This window comes from Pempheris klunzingeri, chromosome 18, assembly GCF_042242105.1.
Source record: "Pempheris klunzingeri isolate RE-2024b chromosome 18, fPemKlu1.hap1, whole genome shotgun sequence".
Taxonomy (NCBI): Eukaryota; Metazoa; Chordata; class Actinopteri; order Acropomatiformes; family Pempheridae; genus Pempheris; species Pempheris klunzingeri.
The window spans coordinates 556,281-579,630 of NC_092029.1; the positions used below are offsets into that span (position 1 = coordinate 556,281).

Genomic DNA, 23,350 nt, shown 5'->3' on the forward strand with positions numbered 1-23,350 from the left:
GTGACACAATTGTCAGCATTTCGGCTCTGTACACCACCACAATGGATTTGAAATGAAACAATCAAGATATGCTTTAAGTGCACCTTTAGTGCACTTAATTTGAGGGTATTTACATTGTAGTGTAGGAATTACAACACATTTTATATGTGCCCTCCACCTTTTTAATTGGCTGCTCAGCTGTTCCATGGCCAGGTGTGTGTTATTCCCTCATTATGTCATTCACAAGAAGCAGATAAAAGGTCTTTCAAGTTTGGTATTTGCGTTTTGGACTCTGGTGAGGGCAACTCTTAATATGAAGTCCAAAGAGCTGTCACTGTCAGTGAAGCCATCATTAAGCTGAAAAATCAAAACAAACCCATCAGAGAGATAGCAAAAACATTAGGTGTGGCCAAATCAACTGTTTGGTAGATTCTTAAAAAAAAAGGACGCAGTGGTGAGCTCAGCAACACCAAAACACCCGGAAGACCACAGAAAAAAGTATGGTGGATGACAGAGGAATCCTTTCCCTGGTCAAGAATAACCCCTTCACAACAGTTGGCACTCTCCAGGAGGAAGGCAGTTCTTCACCAGAGTGAACACAGAAGGTCCTGGACCTGGACCAAGGTGTCAACCTTTGGTGAGCCTCAAAAACAGGAAGGCCAGATTAGAGTTTGCCAAAAAAACATCTAAAAGATGTGACTGCTGCCGAAAGCAGCAGGATGAATTCTGAAGTGTTTTGGACAATATTCTCTGCTCATATTCAGCCAAATGCTTCAGAAGTCATTGGACGGCATACTGCGAAAACAACCAGAGTTTTTTAAGGCAAAGAAGTGGAATGTTCTGCAATGGCCAAGTCAATCACCTGATCTGAATGCATGCATTTCACTTGTTGACGACAAAGCTGAAGGGAAAATGCCCCAAGAACAAGCAGAAACTGAAGACAGCTGCAGTAGAGGCCTGGCAGAGCATCACCAGAGACGAAACCCAGCGTCTGGTGAGTCTATGGGTTCCAGACTTCAGGATGTCATTGACTGCAAAGGATGTGCAACGAAATATTAAAAGTGACAATTTGATTTGATTTGACCTTAAAAAGGTGGAGGGCACATCTAAAACGTGTTGTAATTCCTACACTCGAGTCCAAACTACCAAGTACGCAAGTCTGAACTTGCCGTACTTGGTACTGAGAAAGGCCCCTTGTTTCTTTTGGATGTTTTGGACTCATCCATCCAACCACCCCTTGTCTCAAAGATCATTTTCCACTGTGAACTATTGGTTTGTTGTCATGTGGACACACTGACAGCTCAGTGCATTGTGGAGACTCGCACTCAGAGCTTCCCATCATCCAGGTACAAAACAGAAGCTAAAAAACACATTTAAGCTCCACATTGTCTTTCAACAGTGAGGTCTGCATGTGATCCATGTTGCTGCTGATCTGTAGTTGATTAGATGGTCACTTAGCTCCACCTGGTGGACAGGTAGGAGAACTCCACCATCTGATCAGTGGCTCCTCTGACTCTCACTGGGTTTCTGCCACAGGTTGGACCAGTTTTGACGTCACTGGTGTTTTTCAGACTTGGACTCTGAAGGTATGAGGATGTGACGGCGTCCTCAGATCAGATGCACACAGACACCAGGACTGACGAGGAAGGAAGGAGCAGCTTCTTCTCTCCCAGTGTTTCCTCATGAAGGTGGAAAGCGTCTGTCAGTCCACCTGAAGTCAGTTCAGCAGGTGAGAATCCGACCAGAGGGATGTGTGAATGTTTGATCATCAGGATCACTGTGGTCACTTTGTGCTGCATCACTGTTTGACTCCACTGGAGAAATGTTTCTTCACTGGCTGCTTCATTTGTGTTTCCGCAGCTCTCAGTGTGAAGGTGGGGGCTCTGCTATGGATCAGTGTGAGGAGGGAGGCCCCCCCTCTAAAACCACCCTGTGGGGGGACCGTGACGGCCGGACCGAAGCTCAGAGGTGAGATGAGGATCTGTAACCGTCCACCATCTTCTCCATGTCAGAGCTCAGCACACCATCATTGTTCTCACTCAGAGCTCTGTGTGTGCTGAAGTCCACAGAAGCAGCACAGACCAGGACCTGGACCTGGACCTGGACCTGGATCCAGCTGTGTGTCCCTCAGGAGTGACCGTTCTATGAAGCCTCCTCTTGATTTCAAAGGACGACTTTCCTCTGAAACACAGTGAGTCATTGTGTCACTAAAGAACAACTGGACCTTTCAGACAGTTCAAAGTGCTTCACAGGGAATAAAACACAATAAAACTGACAGAAACATTAGAATAACATGTAGAAGATAAAAGAAGCAGAAGAAAAACAGTTCAAGCTTCAGAGAAGATGCATTTACAAATTAAAGTTAAGAAGAACAGCAGAGACCAGATGTTCCTGTTTCCAGCTGTGTGTCAATGAGGACTGATTTTAATCTTAAGTCACTTTTGTTTGTTCGGCCTCTCTCATGTTCTTCTATCCTGTTTTGCTTCGTCTGTCAAAGCACTTAGTAAACTCTGTTTTTAAAGGTGGCTTCTGTTCAGGTATGTTTTTGTGTTTCCTCCACAGAGTTCATCAGGATAACTTCGATGTTCCCAGTGGTGAATCTGTGCTGCAGCATCACACAGACCTGGACTCCATATTTATGGTGAGTGGAGAAACAAGCACAGCCTCTACTGATGACTGCAACAGATGAAATGATAACAGTTCAATGATGTGACATAAAAGGTGGTTGAATGATCACAATGATCTCAGATGGAGGGAAAGGGGATGGGGAGCATTGTTTAGCCAAACAACGTGTCTGAAGGTTCCCAAATAAGTGAGTTTTTGGGATGTTATTGAACATTGTTCTATTTAGGCTATTTAGGATGAGGTTCATCTCCTGTCCTCTCCGGGAACCATCACCTTATCGTGGTGGAGAGGTTTGGGTGCCTCTATGAACCTGAGAGCTGTATTGTCTGGAGCCTAGTGCTCCTGGTAGGGTCTTCCATGGCAAATTGGTCTCAGGCGAGAGGTCGGACTAAGAATGGTTCGTAAAAACCCATGAAAAGATCCAGAAGAGAAAGCGAGACCCTGGGGCCCCCCTCTGGAGCCAGGCCCGGGGGGACGGCTCAGAGACAAGCAGAGCCCGAAGAGGTGACGTGGAAGCATCCTCTTCATCCTGTGGCCTCATCAGAACTGCATGGGTTGGATGCGCTGCCCTACGGGTGGCAGTGAAGAAGAAGAAGAAGTGCCAAATCCAGACACCCATCAGTTTGAACAGTTTTAATCAGTTTTAAATCTTCCCCTGGAAAAATGAGCTTTTTTCAGTGTATGAATGAACTTCATCAAATGAATCTGCTTCCTGATGCAAGTTCATCCGTGCTGTTGGATTGGTACCTTCCAGATAAAGGCCCAGTCATGTTTTAATGTAAGCAACATAGTAATAACAGTTTTCGTTAGAGATCCAATATTTAGTAATATAAGTGCTCACGACGGCCTTGCTGGCCACATGGAACCTTTCAGTGGGTCAGATCTGACCTGTGGGTCCTAATTTGCCCTGGTTGGCCTCAGGACGGCCGTAGAAATGCTGCATGAATTCAGGATGGTGGAAAAGGTGTTTGGTGACAAAGGATAAGCGGCTACCTGCACAGCTGTGACAAAGATGTTTCTTGAATTAGAAAGAGATTTTTAGAGAATCTCTGACCACCAGATTTGGAACTTGGAGGTCAGTTCCCACAGTAGGAATCATCCAGAATAAGTACAGATAAAAACTGGCACCACCATCTAGACTGTACTGACCTGACCAGCCAACGACATACAAGTTTTAGGAGTCTGAATGTGATGTGTTGCACTGAGCGAACCTGAGGGTCCTCTGGGTGGAAACAGACTTCCAGACGTGGGTTTATAAAAAGTGGTCAACCTCAAACTGGTGTGTTCAGCAAGTTGGGATTGAATTGTAATTGTTATTTTTCCTTTTTTCCAGCTGCTTGAAAAGAACATTTTCAATTTTGTGACAAACGAGCTGAAAAGGTTCCAGAAGGTTTTAAGTTCAGATTATTCAGAAAGCTTCGACAGTCAGAGTGAAGAGGAAGAGCAGAGGAAGAGCAGCAGAGAATCATTTCTGAGGATCACTGTGGACTTCCTGAGGGGAATGAAGCAGGAGGAGCTGGCTGAACATCTGCAGAGCAGTAAGAGGATTTTAAGAGCTTCAACAGGGTGATGAGAAGGAATAGAGGAAATATTTGTATCACATCAGTGACGTCTTTGAGGATCGACAGCAATGATAAAATGTTTCCATCAGATGTGCATCCACTTATTGATTCAACCTGTGGTTTTTCAGAGACTCTTGCTCGTGCATGCCAGCGGAAACTCAAGTCTGACCTGAAGAAGAGGTTCCAGAGTGTGTTTGAGGGCGTCGCCAAAGCAGGAAACCCAACGCTGCTGAACCAGATCTACACAGAGCTCCACATCACAGAGGGGGGGGCTGCAGAGGTCAACAATGAACATGAGGTCAGACAGATTGAAGCAGCTTCCAGGAAACCAGACAGACCAGAAACAACCATCAGATGTGAGGACGTCTTCAAAGCCCCACCTGGAAGAGAGGAACCAATCAGAACAGTGATGACAAAGGGAGTGGCCGGCATCGGGAAAACAGTCTTAACGCAGAAGTTCACTCTGGACTGGGCTGAAGACAAAGCCAACCAGGATATACAGTTCATGTTTCCTTTCACCTTCAGACAGCTGAATGTGCTGAAAGAGGAAAAGTGCAGCTTGGTGGAACTTGTTCATCGATTCTTTAGTGAAACCAAAGACGCAGGAATCTGCAGGTTTGAAGAGTTCCAGGTCGTCTTCATCTTCGACGGTCTGGACGAGTGTCGACTTCCTCTGGACTTCCTCAACAACAAGACCCTGACTGATGTGACAGAGTCCACCTCAGTGGATGTGCTGCTGACAAACCTCATCAGGGGGAATCTGCTTCCCTCTGCTCGACTCTGGATAACCACACGACCTGCAGCAGCCAATCAGATCCCTGCTGAGTGTGTTGGCATGGTGACAGAGGTCAGAGGGTTTACCGACCCTCAGAAGGAGGAGTACTTCAGGAAGAGGTTCAGAGATGAGGAGCAGGCCGTCAGAATCATCTCCCACATCAAGACGTCCCGAAGCCTCCACATCATGTGCCACATCCCGGTCTTCTGCTGGATCACTGCTACGGTTCTGGAGGTTCTGCTGAAGAACCCAGAGGGAGGAGAGCTGCCCAAGACCCTGACTAAGATGTACATCCACTTCCTGGTGGTTCAGACCAAACTGAAGAACATCAAGTATGATAGAAAATCTGAGACAGATCCACACTGGAGTCCAGAGAGCAGGAAGATGATTGAGTCTCTGGGAAAACTGGCGTTTGAGCAGCTGCAGAAAGGGAACCTGATCTTCTATGAATCAGACCTGACAGAGTGCGGCACCGATATCAGAGAAGCCTCTAAGTACTCAGGAGTGTTCACACAGATCTTCAGAGAGGAGAGCGGACTGTACCAGGACAAGGTGTTCTGCTTTGTCCACCTGAGCGTTCAGGAGTTTCTGGCTGCTCTTCATGTCCATCTGACCTTCATCAAATCTGGAGTCAATCTGATGTCAGAAGAACAGTCAGCATCCAAGTTGTCTAAAATATTAGGAGGTAAAACAAAAGTGAAACATCTCCACCAGCGTGTTGTGGACAAGGCCCTACAGAGTTCAAATGGACACCTGGATTTGTTCCTCCGCTTCCTGTTGGGTCTTTCACTGCAGACCAATCAGAAGCTCCTACGAGGTCTGCTGACTCAGACAGGAAGTAGCTCACAGACCAACCAGAAGACAGTCAAGTACATCAAGAAGAAGATCAACGAGGATCTGTCTCCAGAGAGCAGCATCAACCTGCTCCACTGTCTGAATGAACTGAATGATCGTTCTCTAGTGGAGGAGATCCAACAGTTCCTGAGATCAGGAAGTCTCTCCACAGATAAACTGTCTCCTGCTCAGTGGTCAGCTCTGGTCTTCATCTTACTGTCGTCAGAAGAAGATCTGGACGAGTTTGACCTGAAGAAATACTCTGCTTCAGAGGAGGCTCTTCTGAGGCTGCTGCCAGTGGTCAGAGCCTCCAGCAAAGCTCTGTAGGTGGATGGATCACTGGATATATTCATTTCTAGACTTTATAATTCATGAAGAAGAAAGTCTACCATTGTGTTTATCACTGTCTCTTCCTCAGGCTGAGTGGCTGTAACCTCTCTGAGAGAAGCTGTGCAGCTCTGTCCTCAGTTCTCAGCTCCCAGTCCTCCAGTCTGACAGAGCTGGACCTGAGTAACAACAACCTGAAGGATTCAGGACTGAAGCTCCTGTCTGCTGGACTGGGGAGTCCAAACTGTCCACTGAAGACTCTCAGGTCAGAGATCAGCTGTTTTTTTTAAACAGATGTTCATTTACTTTGAATTGATGACAATGCCAGGGTAGTCAACCAATGTCTGCAAGATTTTCACTTTCATGATCTTCAAATATATTTTGTGTTTAAATGTTTTGAAACAGGGCAGCATGGTGGTGCAGTGGTCAGCACTGTTGACTCACAGCAAGAAGGTTCCAGGTTCGAATCCCCGTTTGAACCTGGAATCTTTCTGTGTGTTCTCCCCATGCTAGCATGGGTTCTTGCACATTAGGTTAATTGGTGACTCTAAATTGGTGTGAGTGTTTGTTGGTCCAGGGTGACCCCGCATCTTGCCCGAAGTCAGCTGGGACTGGCTCCAGCTCCCCCACGACCCTGACTGATGGATGGATGTTTTGAAACAATCGTCTTCAGGAGTTATTTTTTCTCATCATCTTCTCCAATTCCACATGTTGTTGTTAGTTCACTTAATTAAGCCAGCTGATCGTGGACTTAAAATGTGTTTGTTAACTCCATCATTTCCTCTGGTAATTGGCATTTGACTATATTTTTCCAGGCTGTCAGGCTGTCTGGTCACTGAGGAAGGCTGTGCTGCTCTGGCCTCAGCTCTGAGCTCCAACCCCTCCCATCTGAGAGAGCTGGACCTGAGCTACAACCATCCAGGAGACTCAGGAGTGAAGCTGCTGTCTGCTGGACTGGAGGATCCACAGTGGAGACTGGAGACTCTCAGGTATGACCAGACAACAAGTAATACTGAACAGCACTTAGGTGTCATGTAAAATGAAAATCAGTTAAGGGAAGGTTATAAAAGTTCCCATAAAAGAGGACATTCTGTGTTTCTTCCTCCAGGATGGAAAATTGTGGAGGGCAGAGGCTGAAACCTGGCGTGAAGAAGTGTAAGTGTGAATTTGTCTTATAGTGAAGAAAAGATTTTTCTATTTAGACATACAGAATCAATGTTTCCATTATTAACAGTGAAGCTGCAAACATTTAAAACACTTAATATGATGTATATACTACAGTGTATGTTGTCTTGTTCTCTCCCACAGTTGCCTGTGAACTCACTCTGGAACCAGACACAGCATACAGAAAACTCAAACTATCTGACGACAACAAGAAGGTGACTGCAGTGAGAAAGTATCAGCCATATCCTGATCATCCGGAGAGATTTGACTGTTTCTGCCAGCTGCTGTGCAGAGAAGGTCTGACTGGTCGCTGCTACTGGGAGGTGGAGTGGGAAGGAGCTGTTCATATAGCAGTGACTTACAGAGGAATCAGGAGGAAGGAAAACAGTGCTGACTGCAGGTTTGGGATGAATAATCAGTCCTGGAGTCTGAGCTGCTCTGGTGGTGGTTTCTCTGTTTGGCACGATGACAGAGTAACAGACCTCCCTCTCACCTCCTCCTCCTCCTCCTCCTCCTCCTCCTCCGGTAGAGTAGCAGTGTACTTGGACTGTCCTGCCGGCTCTCTGTCCTTCTACAGAGTCTCCTCTGACTCTCTGATCCACCTCCACACCTTCAGCACCACCTTCACTGGGCCTCTGTATCCTGGGTTTGGGATCGGGTTGGGGTTTGGCATTCATTCATCCGGTTCTGTGTCTCTGTGTGAGCTGTAGGAGGAAGAATCTGGTCTGAACTGATTAACGCAGAAGCAGAGGTTGACTCCTCAACAGCCACATTTAGAATATAGTTAAACTTCCAATGTTGAACAAGTATAAATACACAGTGTGTAATATTGGGATCTCTTTTTCAGGACCGACTTGCGCATGATGATAAACATAGACATTTTAAACAAAAATGGATGTACAATATATATTTTCACAATTAAGAGAAACAATTGCAACCTTTTGAAATGTTCAAGAAATTAGAGAATGTGATTTCTTCCTTTTGCAGCTTATTCCATTTCTAAGCAGCTCAGTGCTTGAATCCATTTTTTTTTAGAACAAGTGACACAGCTAATGTTGAAATGTGCTTTGACCTCATGTTGTAAGTGCTGTGTTCAAGTGCAACCAGGGTGCAGAGGTAACTGGGCAATTTTTGCAGTAGAGCCTCATAAATAAGCAACATACAATGCTGCTCCCTCCTGGTCGTTAAAGTGGATCAACCCACCTTTTCAGATAATATGCAATGGTACTAAGTGAGAAATGAATTGCAAGACTTGAAGAGACTTTAAGGTGGAATGAGAGGCATGCATATATACTGTATAATATCATCATACCATCATCGATTTGCAATGACCAGATTAAGAGAGGAGCCAGAAGCATATAAACTAATGTCATCTGCATAAAACATTATAATTTGGAGTGGAAAATATGATATTGTTGTTAAACATAGTGAATAGAAGAGGACCAAGGATGGACCCTTGTGGTGAATCTATGCTCTGGTCATGATAAGATACTTACCAGAGACATGGTCCAGTAAGGTTAATGACTCTGGCACAGTGTTGATGATTGTCCAACGTATCAATAATGTTGTTAAGTACACATAATGCAGCTGTTATTGAGCTATGAACGGTTCTAAAACCTGATTGCTTTCGCTGTAATATGTTGTTGACTCCAGAAATGCTATCAATTGAGAAATTACAAGGGATTCTTAGCTTTCAGGTAATAATAAAAATGTTTGATCAGTCGTTTAAATAATGGAATGATCTATGCAGATTTTGGAAATTTTACCAGATGATGGTTTGGGCTTAAATACGTACATTAGTTATGAAAGTGAAGTTACATTATTATGTGCATGATGTAACTCAACATTATTCATGTGATGGAACTTGTGTTAAAACTTTATGTACAGGACATAAATGACTGTAAGTGACTTCATATAACTCACTGTCGACTCTTTTTCCTTTGCTGTGGTCAATGTTGTTGAAAAAGGTTGAAACATGAACAACGCATAGATTACTCATTAAAAATACTCACAGTACACGACTGCTTGAATAAAGTCTGCCCATGCACAGCACTGTGTGAACGTGTGGTCTGACTGCCAGCGTTGTTTAGCACAGCAGTAAATGTTACAACAATAATTATCGATCACATTTATTCACCTTATGTCATTTTATTAGAATGAAATAACCTCAAGTAACTTTAGCTGACGTAGTATTAACTTGCATCAGATCTTTTTGATTGTTGAGGATTTGTGCTGTTAATGTTTGACCTCGGTCCAAAGGTCAGAGCTACCGTGTTGTCGCATGTCCTTAAAGAAAAGTTCGGTTTGAAGGTGAATCCAGGGAGGTGAGACTGTTGTGGATCTACAGACCTTCAAAAACATTTTTCTGTGAGTTAAACATCTGTTTTTCCTCCGGTGAGTTTCTCTGGTCATTAATTTCACCCTCACTCGTTGACTTGCAGATTATTTTAAATGTGACTTAACCAACATTTTGTTGTCAATAGGAATATGACGTATTAAAGTAACTAGATTTTCATTTTATCAGGTGACTAGTTTGGCAGCCATCAAGGATCACTCATCGCCTTGAATGTTTGTTGTAGACATCAGAACTGGGTCAGCAGATCAGAAACAACCAGTAGATACGTCACAGCAACAAAGCAAAGATCTATGAAAATATATTGTGGACGTACTTTTCATGTATTATATTGTTTTCAGACAATCAGGATCTTTATGCTGAATATGAAATAAATGAGCATCAACAACAGCTAATAAACAAACAGTAAAATCTGTTTCTAGAGAAATGAGTTCAAACTGAAGTCACATGGTTTTACGTGTGCACTCACAGTTATTCATCTTTTATTGTAGCTGAATGTGAAGGGTCAAGGGTTTAAACCTCAGTGACACCCTTATTATGCAATATTATTATATTATTATTATGAAGGTGCCGGATCTGCTATGGATCAGTGTGAGGACTCAGAGGATCCAGCTGGATCCAGCTGTGTGTACATGAAGAGCGACCGGTCGAAAGACTTCCAACAAACACAGAAATCTGTCGATCCGCGGTAAGACTTTAAAACTGGAAGCAGTTTTGTATTAAAACATTTAATATTACAGATTTATCAGATCCAGGAGGGATATTTTAATATGTGCATTAATCAATATGTGATTTTTTTTTTTTTGCTCAGGTTCCTTTTGGAGCGTCATATTTTACTAAGATAGTAACGTGTGTGTTCGTATCTGCTGTCCTGTGTTTGCAGGAGGATCCATCAGCAGAGACCAGACTCTCCTGGATCCAGCGGTGTGTCCCTGAAGAGCGACCGCTCTAAGGGTCGACCACTTGACTTCAAACACGGATCTGATCCAGAGTAAGAACTGAAAAAAAAACGTCTCTCTCACAAAAATAACATTTTGTATGAAAATATTTAACAGTAGAACTTAATACGTATGGATCCAGGAAGAGTTTACCTGACATGTGCATTAATTAGTGTTGTGTCCTAACTTCAAATCCCTCTGGTGTCCAGCTGTGTGTCCCTGAGGAGCGACCGCTCTAAGGGTCGACCACTTGACTTCAAGCATGGACAGAAGTCTGATGATCCAGAGTAAGTATCAGCTGAGAGTCTGACATAAAAGAGACGACTGTTTTGCTGCTAAAATCTTCATATTTCAGCAGAAATATTCATGTACAGCACATTCGCATTTATCAGTGCAGTGATGCCGTCGGGACCAAAATGCACAGACGAGACCACACTGCACTGGGACACCTTAGTTTCTGAGATTCAAACCCGTTGGCTTGTGGATTTCCATCAAGTTTGGCATCATGGTCGTCGCCATCTTGGTTTTTTGGAGCCAGAAGCATGGAAACATAAAGAGACCTGGATTCAGCTCTGGAGGCTCCGGTCATTCCTCTGAAAGCTCCTCAGTGGCTCATGAAGCCAGAAAAGTTTGACTTCCTGAGTGTAAATGTACCTGGATCTTCCACTTTGTTCGGCCCATCAGACCTGGAGGTCTAGTGTCTCAGGCCTGCCGAGCCAGCCAACTTCCTGTTAGCCCTCTGCTCATTTGAATGGAGATAAAATTGTTTAATCATGAGGCTCTTCTAGATTTTCCAAATGATATCAGACTGAATGGATCAAATTCTGATGTGAAATGAGCCATTTCACATTATGACTCTCAAAAGAACGCATCCACTGATTTACTGACATCTATTCACAATGTGAGTCTGCAGAAAAAGTCTTTTTGGGCCCCGTGGTGTCACATGATGGACGTCATTGCTGTAATTACACTGTTTGGCTTCAAAGTAGACTAGAGACTGAGAGCAGAACCTCATCGGGAAACTGTTCACTGAGCTGATAAATCATTTCCTCATTGACTTCCATCCAATCAGACTTCTGTTTGGAGCCAGTGGAGTCGCCCCCTGCTGGACACTAGAGAGGAAGCAGCTTTGAGGCTCTTCAGCATCGGCTCCACTGACCAAGAAGCTACGAACACTCCTTTATACAGTCAATGTGCTCACAGGACTTTGGTGTCTTTGCTCATGTTCTTTTAATGGCTTCATATCTGAATATAAACAGTAAAGTTTGTGTTCGTATCTGCTGTCCTGTGTTTGCAGGAGGATCCATCAGCAGAGACCAGACTCTCCTGGATCCAGCGGTGTGTCCCTGAAGAGCGACCGCTCTAAGGGTCGACCACTTGACTTCAAACATGGATCTGATCCAGAGTAAGAACTGAAAAAAAGCATCTCTCTCACAAAAATAACATTTTGTATGAAAATATTTAACAGTAGAACTTAATACGTACGGATCCAGGAAGAGTTAACTGACATGTGCATTAATTAGTGTTGTGTCCTAACTTCAAATCCCTCTGGTGTCCAGCTGTGTGTCCCTGAGGAGCGACCGCTCTAAGGGTCGACTACTTGACTTCAAGCATGGACAGAAGTCTGATGATCCAGAGTAAGAATGAAAACAGATCTATTTTCATTCATTAGTCAACTTGCTGAGAAATTATTTATTGTAGAGTTTTATACTTGATTTAGTTTCCTCCATTTGTAATGCTTTTTATCTCATGTTTTTACCATGAATAATCCTGATAAAACAACACAAGAGACGGTATGTGTTAAATCTATATGTTAAAAAGCACTATCTTTCTTTCCACAGATTTCAGAAGCACAGTTCAGAGGTTTCCACTGGTCCGTCTGCCCAGCAGCACCACAAAGACCTGGACTCCATATTTAAGGTGTGTAAATGTACAAGAACAACTGCTGCTACTAACTTAAAAATCACAAACCACCAGTGTCCCTGTAGACCAGCAGCCATATCACGTGGTTGACAAAATAACGTGGAGTTCCCCAAGGCTCCATCTTCAGGCCCCTACTGTTCAACGCTTACATGCAATGTACTGGGTAGCACTTTTTATGGATGTCATGTCTACAATGCAACATGTGCACATTCATGAGACATAATAATGCATTTAAAAGGCTTTATAAAACTATTTATAAATGTTTAGCCCTATAATCATGCATAACTTGCTAATTATAACCTTATATAATGCTGCCACGTTCCTTAAAACTCACAAATTCCTGCTGCAGTGTATCATTGATGTTTATATGACACATTATTTCATGATATGTATATCGTTATGTTGTTATTGTTATGATACGTTAAATTAGGTCTAAAGTTATGGTAGTAACAATGTGCTATCGAACCCAGGACTCTTCTTCCTTCGAACACTTTGGGATGAAGGTGGAACTATTATGCTATGCTATCATGCTACTACCTATAACACCTTATAAACCTTGTTATAAATTGTCCTGCAGGATTATAAACATGTAGTTCGTATCACTCTGTCCCAGCTGCTGGAGGAAAACATTGTCGGTTTTGTGAAGAACGAGCTGAAGAAGTTCCAGAAGGTTCTGAGTCCAGATTACCAAGAAAGCTCAGAGAGTCCGAGTGAGTCTGAGAAGGTTGTGGATGGCAAAGAAGAGAAGAGGAGGAGCAGCCGAGAGGCGTTTCTGAATATCACACTGTACTTTCTGGAGGAGATGAAGCAGGAGGAGCTGGCAGAGTGTTTGTCAAGTAGTAAGATGATTTTTACGACTGTATCGTGATAGTAGCAGGAAATGGGTGTGACACTAAAGCAACACAGATTTGTAGACTTTTTCGTGGATATGCTGAACACATTAGTATTCGATCTGTGAATTTCTTATAAGCAGTACACAGTCAGGAACGCCGACGGATAGTTGACAGATGCTGACAGAAGAGGCTCACACTCAATGAGAAATCACATTTTTCACAGATGACAGAACTTTTTCAGCCTTCATCAGTGTCACAGTCATGGAATATAGATGCCGAAACAACAGACAGGTGATCTAAGTTCATCATACTTCGATACACTTTTCTGTTTATTTTCAGCTAAACTTGACTAATTTTTCCCCTTTTCCCAAATGACATATTCCGATCTGGGTACATCCCCAATGGGACATTTTTGTGTTAAACTAGTTTTCTTATTTGTTCCTGTGCTTTGACACTGATGACGGTTGTCCCAATAATATGATGCTTCCTATCAGCCAGGCTGGATTGATGGGGAATGGGGACAACTCTCCTTTGCCATCATTAGTCAAAATAATCAGGATAGCACACCAATTTTTTAGAGTGGAAACTCTACATGTGAGTTCATCTGAACTTTTCATAAATATCTGAATGTTTTCATAATTCAGGTTACTAGCAGCTATTTTTTGTTCATTCAGGAAGTGATTCTAAAGCTCTCTTATGCCAGCGGAAACTCAAGTCTACCCTGCAGAAGAGGTTCCAGAGTGTGTTTGAGGGCGTCGCCAAAGCAGGAAACCCAACGCTGCTGAACCAGATCTACACAGAGCTCCACATCACAGAGGGGGGGGCTGCAGAGGTCAACAATGAACATGAAGTCAGACAGATTGAAGCAGCTTCCAGGAAACCAGACAGACCAGAAACAACCATCAGCTGTGAGGACGTGTTCAAAGCCTCAGATGGAAGAGAGGAACCAATCAGAACAGTGATGACAAAGGGAGTGGCCGGCATCGGGAAAACAGTCTTAACGCAGAAGTTCACTCTGGACTGGGCTGAAGACAAAGCCAACCAGGACATACAGTTCATGTTTCCTTTCACCTTCAGAGAGCTGAATGTGCTGAAAGAGGAAAAGTGCAGCTTGGTGGAACTTGTTCATCAGTTCTTTCCTGAAACAAAAGGAACCAAAGACGCAGGAATCTTTAGGTTTGAAGAGTTCCAGGTCGTCTTCATCTTCGACGGTCTGGACGAGTGTCGACTTCCTCTGGACTTCCTCAACAAGACCCTGACTGATGTGACAGAGTCCACCTCAGTGGATGTGCTGCTGACAAACCTCATCAGGGGGAATCTGCTTCCTTCTGCTCGCCTCTGGATAACCACACGACCTGCAGCAGCCAATCAGATCCCTGCTGAGTGTGTTGGCATGGTGACAGAGGTCAGAGGGTTCACTGACCCTCAGAAAGAGGAGTACTTCAGGAAGAGGTTCAGAGATGAGGAGCAGGCCGACAGAATCATCTCCCACATCAAGACGTCCCGAAGCCTCCACATCATGTGCCACATCCCGGTCTTCTGCTGGATCACTGCTACGGTTCTGGAGGTTCTGCTGAAGAACCCAAAGGGAGGAGAGCTGCCCAAGACCCTGACTGAGATGTACATCCACTTCCTGGTGGTTCTGTATAAACTGAAGAACGTCAAGTATGATAGAAGATCTGAGACAGATCCACACTGGAGTCCAGAGAGCGGGAAGATGATCGAGTCTCTGGGAAAACTGGCGTTTGAGCAGCTGCAGAAAGGGAACCTGATCTTCTATGAATCAGACCTGACAGAGTGCGGCACCGATATCAGAGCAGCCTCTAAGTACTCAGGAGTGTTCACACAGATCTTCAGAGAGGAGAGCGGACTGTACCAGGACAAGGTGTTCTGCTTCGTCCACCTGAGCGTTCAGGAGTTTCTGGCTGCTCTTCATGTCCATCTGACCTTCAAGTCTGGAGTCAATCTGATGTCAGAAGAACAGTCAGCATCCAAGTTGTCTAAAATATTAGGAGGTAAAACAAAAGTGAAACATCTACACCAGAGTGCTGTGGACAAGGCCCTACAGAGTTCAAATGGACACCTGGATTTGTTCCTCCGCTTCCTGTTGGGTCTTTCACTGCAGACCAATCAGAAGCTCCTACGAGGTCTGCTGACTCAGACAGGAAGTAGCTCAGAGACCAATCAGGAAACAGTCAGGTACATCAAGAAGAAGATCAACAAGGATCTGTCTCCAGAGAGAAGCATCAACCTGTTCCACTGTCTGAATGAACTGAATGATCGTTCTCTAGTGGAGGAGGTCCAACAGTCCCTGAGATCAGGAAGTCTCTCCACAGATAAACTGTCTCCTGCTCAGTGGTCAGCTCTGGTCTTCATCTTACTGTCATCAGAAGAAGATCTGGACGTGTTTGAGCTGAAGAAATACTCTGCTTCAGAGGAGGCTCTTCTGAGGCTGCTGCCAGTGGTCAGAGCCTCCAGCAAAGCTCTGTAGGTGGATGGATCACTGGATATATTCATTTCTAGATTTTATATTTCATGAAGAAGAAAGTCTACCGTTGTGTTTATCACTGTCTCTTCCTCAGGCTGAGTGGCTGTAACCTCTCTGAGAGAAGCTGTGCAGCTCTGTCCTCAGTTCTCAGCTCCCAGTCCTCCAGTCTGACAGAGCTGGACCTGAGTGATAACAACCTGAAGGATGCAGGAGTGAAGATCCTGTCTCCTGGACTGGGGAGTCCACACTGTACACTGGAGACTCTCAGGTCAGTTTTAAACTGTTTGCAACGTATGAACACTTTTCCATATAAAACACGTCAGAAGCAGTTCATTATGATTCACAGCCTTAGTTAGTTCAGATTTATTAATGGTCAATAAGCTGCTTTCATGGATTAATGTTGTTTTCCTTAAGCCTTGCACACACACAGGTAAACATCACACTACATTTTAACATCAACTCTTTAAAATGTTTACATCTCTTCCTCAGGCTGAGTGGCTGTAAGCTGTCAGAGAGAAGCTGTGCAGATCTGTCCTCAGTTCTCAGCTCCCAGTCCTCCAGTCTGACAGAGCTGGACCTGAGTAACAACGACCTGAAGGATTCAGGACTGAAGCTCCTGTCTTCTGGACTGGGGAGTCCAAACTGTCCACTGGAGACTCTCAAGTACGAAATCAGTAGTTTTTCTAATGGCTTGATTCTCCAGATACAGCTGCATTGCATTTGGCTGTGATGTGGTTTTGGTTCAAAATCAAAATCAAAATCAAATCAACTTTATTGATCAAGTTTGAACAGGCACTATCTACAGTGGATCCTGAGACTCTGAGGTTAGTGTGAGTTCATCAGGGTGACGGACTGGGGGAAGAAACTGTCTCTGTGTCTGGTGGTTTTGACATACAGTGATCTGTAGCGCCTACCAGACGGGAGGAGTTTAAAGAGTTTCTCTGCAGGGTGTGAGGGGTCTGCAGAGATGTTACCTGCCCTCCTCCTGACCCTGGACAGGTACAAGTCCTGGATGGAGGACAGATCGGCTCCAATTATTCTCTCTGCAGACCTGATTGTCCTTTTCAGTCTGTTCCTGTCCTGTTTGGTGGCCGATCCAAACCAGACAGTGATGGAGGTCCAGAGAACAGACTGGATGATGGCGGAGTAGAAGGTGATCAGCAGCTCCTGTGGCAGGTTAAACTTCCTGAGCTGATGCAGGAAGTACAACCTCTGCTGAGCCTTTTTCCGGACAGAGTCTATGTGCTGAGTCCACTTCAGGAAAAGTTGTTGAAGTTTGGCTGTTTAAATTCATATTTCTGGATAATATATATATTATATTATATTATATTATATTATATTATATTATATTATATTATATTATATTATATTATATACTGTAATAAAAGAGTCACTATTAGAGTCTTCACTAAATGTTGAGCCAGTTTGGCCCGCGACTTAGACCGTGTTTTAAATTTTGGCCCTTTCTTTGATTGAGTTTGACCCCCCTGGTGTAGAGGGAGAAGAGCAGTGGGGAGACAACGCGGCCCTGGGGGGTGCCAGTGCTGATGGTCCGGGTGCTGGATGTGGTGCTCCCCAGCCTCACCTGTTCATCCTCGTTGCTTCATATCCCACCGGGATTGCAAGCATTATCTAACTGACTCTGTGGCCTGGTTACAGATTAGGTTGATGTCAATGAAGATTTCTAAATTTTGCCGTAATGTCCTTTTCTTAATCCCAGATTGTCGGGCTGTCTGATCAAGGAGGAAGGATGTGCTTCACTGGCCTCAGCTCTGAAGTCAAAGACCTCATATGTGAGAGAGCTGGACCTGAGCTACAATCATCCAGGAGACTCAGGAATAAAGCTGCTGTCTGCTGTACAGAAAGATCCACGCTGGAGCCTGGACACTCTCAGGTATGACCAGAAAGAACAGATCACACACTGTACTTGGGTCAGTGACAAATAAAGGCATGGTAAGCAACTAAAAATGTTTAAAAAACTTGTTTTAAAAGCATGCATCATGTTTGTTAAAGTGTCTATTTTGCATTTATGTTGGTTTTATATCATTTTAAATGGCATTTGTACCTTTGTTTTGTTTTTATGAAAGTTTCCCCGTATATAATCATATTTTAAGGAAAAATACTCCTCAGTCATTCATCTTCTGGTAACCTAAAAGTCAACTGAATTCACAAACATAACCAATGCCTCAGTTCCTGTAGAATTTCTGATAGAAGTGAGATTTTATCTACTTTTGTTGAAACCCCAATAGTCCAAAAAATGTCTATTATTGCTAAAAACAAACTGTGTTTTCGCCTAAATATGTGATCTTTCTAGCATTATGCCAAAGATTTCAGGCGATTTTACTGCTGCAGACAAATTTCTAAGGTCGGAATAAACGTAGAGTTTAGCATCAGATAGCTTGAGCCACTGGAACAATGACACCATATCAAAATACCTTTGTTGGGGATTTTAACATGCAGTTTTACACTCCTGCAAGCGTTTCTCTTCACTCATTAGTGGTCATTTATTTCCTGTAAAATTTAATCTTACTAGCCAACATTTCTGCTCCTTTCCTTCTTCTCTTTGCATTTCTACACTCGATTTCTCCATGCTGGTTGGACTTTTTAACGTACAGAATATTTCACATCCTGTTTTGTTATGTGCAAGGACATAATGAAAATGAAAGCTGTAGCAGTGGTGGCTATGGACCGGCAGTACGTCACATTAGGAGAGACAAATGTTTGCTGGTCTGACTGTGTTTCTTCCTCCAGGGTGGACCATAGTGGAAAGCGGTGGTTAAAACCTGGTCTGAGGAAGTGTAAGTGTGGATTCAGTTTGATTCATGCCATTAAAAATCACACCTTGTGATTGATTACAACACTTTACAACAACCTTCATAATTTCCCTTTTGAATTCAATCTTTAAAACAAACAATATGTTGATTACGCTTATTGATATTGCGATTATACAACAGTTACCAACAAAATAAGAAATATGATTAAAATGTGTTCATGCTTGGGGTCAATTATCTCTCAAAATAAAAACCTTTTTACCAGTGTTGTATCTGTTTCCATGGAAACACACAAGGCTCTGACTAATACCTGGAAAGTGATCAGTCCCATCAGTAGACTCTGTAATGAAACCTAGTTTAGCGCTCCAGCGATGCCCTTAGTAACACCCCTAGTAACGCCCTTGGTAACACCCCTAGTAACGTCCTTGTTAACACCCCTAGTAACACCCCTAATAATGCCCCTAGTAACGCCCCTAGTAACGCCCTTAGTAACACCCCTAGTAACACCCCTAATAATGCCCCTAGTAACGCCCCTAGTAACACCCTTAGTAACACCCCTAGTAACACCCCTAGAAGCTGCTGAACAGTTCAGAGAGCTGAAGGAAACTAAAGAGCTTTGGTCAGAAAGATTCTTCAGACCATCAGAGCTCAGAACCAACAACTGAACCGGACAGTCTGGATCAGAGATGGAGGCTCCTGCTCTGTTACCGTGGTTACAGGTTACTGTGCTGCCATGGAAACGGTGGAGTAATATCTTTAGTGATGAGCATAGCGACGGTTAGCCGTGCTGTCACGCTGATTTCAGTGCGTTCTAAATGTCTAATCAACCAATCAGATGGCTTAGTCACAACTACTTGTTGTATATAAGTCAAATGATTATGAACTGATGCCCTTTTGGGCTTTTTCTCTCCATCAGGGGCCTGTGAACTCACAGTGGACACAAATACAGTGAGCAGGAACCTCAAACTGTCTGACAACAACAGGACGGTGACAATGGTGGGAGAGAAGGAGCAGCCATATCCTGATCATCCAGGGAGATTCAAGAACTGTCCTCAGCTGCTGTGCAGAGAAGGTCTGACTGGTCGCTGCTACTGGGAGGTGGAGTGGAGAGGAGGGGTGGATGTAGCTGTGAGTTACAGAGGAATCAAGAGGAGTGGAACCAGAGATGAGTGCAGGTTTGGAAAGAACGATCAGTCCTGGAGTCTGAGCTGCTCTGGTTACTCTGTCTGGCACAATAACAGAGAAATATCCACCTCCTCCTCCTCCTTCTCCTCCTCTGGTACAGTAGCAGTGTATGTGGACTGTCCTGCCGGCTCTCTGTCCTTCTACAGAGTCTCCTCTGACTCTCTGATCCACCTCCACACCTTCAGCACCACCTTCACTGGGCCTCTGTATGCTGGCTTTGGCTTTGGCCTCGGGGTGGAGTCTCTGATGTTGTCACAGGAGTCTTCAGTGTCTCTGTGTTCATTGTAGAAGCTCCTCTGTAAAGACAAAAGTTACTTTGTCTTCTGCAAATTACATTTGAGAAACTACTTGTCTGAAAAAGCATCAACCTTTTGGTCTTCTTTTCTTTGAACTGGTTCATGCTTTTCTTTAGTTTTTGTTTTGCTCGCTGCCAAAACATCTGATGTTACAATGCAAAATCAGCTCATAGCAACTATTTCAAACTTTTTGGTTGTATTTCTGCACTGGAAACATCCGTTCAAGGTTGTCGGGAGAGTTTTCGGGGCCGAGACAAGAAATTGAACACAGACGCAGACCAAAGGTTGAATTTCAGTTTTGCTGAGTTTACTCTACAGCTGAGTTCCCACACAAGACTTTAGTTCCCACACAAGACTTTAGTTCCCACACAAACCCTTCTGACGTCTGAGAGTTTGCAACAAGGCAGCTGTACTGTCACACATCATAGACCTCTGAAACGCTGTTCTCACATGTATTATCATGTACAAGTAACTACAGATACCTGTGGGAAAACAAATAAAAGTGAAAGTGTCCCACTCCGTGCTGCTGTGTTTACTGAGTAAGACAGATTCTGTTTCAGGTCACCGTCCTCACGTACTGTCAACATGGTTTCAGGTCTTCACTCCAGACGTGATGCTTATTTTGTTGTTGGTTCCTCATCAGGTTTAGAGATTCAGAGAAACATAATTCTCAGGGTAAGTCGCTGCTGGAGAAATCTGATCGCTATGGCCACGTTATCTCTTCACTGTCCTTCAGACCAACAGGACAAAAATGAAAGTTGGGCTTGTTGCTGCAGGTAAAACAGTGAAAAAACCTCCTGCACAGTCTCACTTACTTCTGGATTATCTATTGACTAAAATGTTTACCATGATGATACTCTTCTGCTCTCCAAACTTAATCCACACTCACACACTCAGACCAGGTTTCAGTCTCTCTTCTCCACCACGGCTCACCCTGCAGGAAGAAACAGTCAGAGCAGCAGATTCTCTCAGATTATTAAACAGGAACATTTAATAACCATTTAATATCCCTTAGAGTGGTTTTACAGTCGCTAACTGCTGTCCAACACGGTGAAGCTTTCTCAGTTTGTCAGAAAAACAGTGTGAGAGCTCTCGTTGTCTGTTCATACCTGAGAGTGTCCAGTCTCCACCGTGGATCCTCCAGTCCAGCAGACAGCAGCTCCACTCCTGAGATGGTTGTAGCTCAGGTCCAGCTCCGTCAGATGGGAGTAAAGTCAGGAATAAGGAAGACAATGAACATGTGGCCAGGAAGAGCCAGGGATGAGACCATTAACCCTACAATTAGCAGACAACCTATTCTACCAAGCAAGTCACATCTGCCTTCATGTGGTCAGTCTTTAACCTGTTGACCTCTAACCTGAGAGTCTCCAGTGGACAGTGTGGACTCCCCAGTCCAGCAGACAGGAGCTTCAGTCCTGAATCCTTCAGGTTATTGTTACTCAGGTCCAGCTCTGTCAGACTGGAGGACTGGGAGCTGAGAACTGAGGACAGAGCTGCACAGCTTCTCTCATGGCGCTTTTCCACCAGCACCGACTTGGCTCAGCTCGGCTCGGCTCAGTCTTTCTGGTTCTCCACCAGGTGACAGTTCCTGGTACCAGGTACTATTTTAGTCCCTCCTCTGCCGGGGTTCCAAGCAAGTCGAGCTGAAAATGTGACGTCACCAGACTGCAGGCCACTGATTGGCCAGGGAGTGACATCACTGGATGAGTCATGAGAGCGACTCGTTCACAAGAAACAAACCCTCCGTTTTTAAACCTGGAAACAGACCGAGTGTTTTTATTATTTCTGAACGAGGTGAACGGATCCACACAAACCAAACGCTCCACGTCCTTAGTGTGTTTGTGTTTGTGCCGCATAGTCGAGTCGAGTCGAGTCGAGCTAAAACTGTGATGGAAAAGCACCATCAGAGAGGTTACAGCCACTGAGCCTGAGGAAGAACCTGAGCAGGTGCTGCTGTTTTTAAACAGGTGACCCAGGGTCCTTTAAAAATGTAACGTTCATTTCAACAGTGCCGAATCCTCCAGGGAACCTGATGTGTAAAAGAATCCTGACACACCTGAATGCATCGGATGGTTTATATCGGGGGGGGGGGGCAAAATTTAAAACATAGTCGAAGTCGCCGGCCAAACGGACTCAACATTTATTGAAGAGTCTAGAAGTGACTGTTTAATTCAGAAATATGAATTTAACCCTGCTGCATCACTGAGAGGACACTTTGGCCTTCATGACTTCAGAGGGTCGTAAATTAAAGTGACGCCTCAACAAAATAACTTTAAATGAATGTTTTCTGTTCTTCTCCTCCTGTTTTGTCTCTCAGTGCCTCTCATGTTTCTATTCTTTAATCACATCAGCTCCACTAACATCACACACGGTTTACCTGCAACACACAAACAGGTACAACTCTTCCTTTAGCCCTTTATTTGGTGGTGGTGGTGGTGGGGGGGGGGGGGGGGGGGGGGGGGGCTGATGTGATTAATTACACAAATTAAGTGATCGATAGAAACTGATCAGGGGTAAATATGGATCAGTCCTACAAGCAGAATTAACATGACACACAGGTGACTATTAGAGGAAACACTCATGTGTGTTTCAGCCATTGGCTCCGCCCCCCTTACCACCAGGCAGGTGTCAAAGATCATCTATGTTTGAGACGATGGATCACTCAAGAGCTGAAGAGGTGAGACGAGACAGGAAATTGAATAATAATCAATATTTCACATTATAGATGAAGCTGGAGCTCATTACACCTTTATATTATACTGTGATGTACTTCATGTACTTATACTTCATGTACTTCCTGTACTTATACTGTGATGTATTTCATGTACTTACACTTCATGTACTTCCTGTACTTGTACTTCCTGTACATGGAGCTCTGTGGTACTGTAGCTCTGACAGTGTGACAGGTCACCTGACCGTCCTGCTGCCCTTCAGCTGTTGTCATGACTTGATTATCTTTTATTGATTGTCTGGTTTGAGCAGCTCCATTAAACAGTGACAGAAAAGTCTGTGAATGATCTGATTTAGAAACAGTCGACACGACAAAATAAAAAGAATCTGTTAGAAAGTTCTGCATTCAGAGCTTTATTTTGGTAAAAGTACAAAATAACAGTATATTAATATAAGTATTAATATATTTAACAGCAAAGTTTCCCCACTGAGGGATCAATAAAAAAAATAAATAAATAAAAAAATAAATATAAATAAATTTTACACAGTGGCCCTCGGAGTGTGACACCCCCCCGAAGTACCCCCGGAGCGGCTGACAGGATGGACCCGGTATTTACTTTGAAAGGG

At 43.9% G+C, this 23,350-nt stretch overlaps 1 protein-coding gene across 7 annotated transcripts; it reads left to right on the forward strand.

The window, feature by feature from the left end:
* The first annotated feature begins 1,836 nt into the window (after positions 1 to 1,836).
* On the forward strand, positions 1,837 to 20,077 carry LOC139217589 (NLR family CARD domain-containing protein 3-like). 7 transcript variants are annotated; one of them, XM_070848938.1, is made up of 12 exons: positions 10,193 to 10,307; positions 10,503 to 10,610; positions 10,767 to 10,844; positions 11,855 to 11,962; positions 12,117 to 12,194; positions 12,399 to 12,477; positions 13,094 to 13,319; positions 13,988 to 15,800; positions 15,896 to 16,069; positions 17,522 to 17,695; positions 18,553 to 18,599; positions 19,489 to 20,077. In XM_070848938.1, exons 1-12 carry the CDS (start codon positions 10,201 to 10,203, stop codon positions 20,043 to 20,045), a joined length of 3,549 nt encoding a protein of 1,182 aa, XP_070705039.1. In that variant the 5' UTR covers positions 10,193 to 10,200; the 3' UTR covers positions 20,046 to 20,077. The 7 variants fall into 7 exon arrangements, with proteins under 7 accessions (XP_070705043.1, XP_070705044.1, XP_070705039.1 ...); XM_070848939.1 differs by lacking the exon at positions 15,896 to 16,069 and adding an exon at positions 16,291 to 16,464; XM_070848940.1 differs by having other exon boundaries at positions 11,894 to 11,962.
* Positions 20,078 to 23,350: the final 3,273 nt, after the last annotated feature.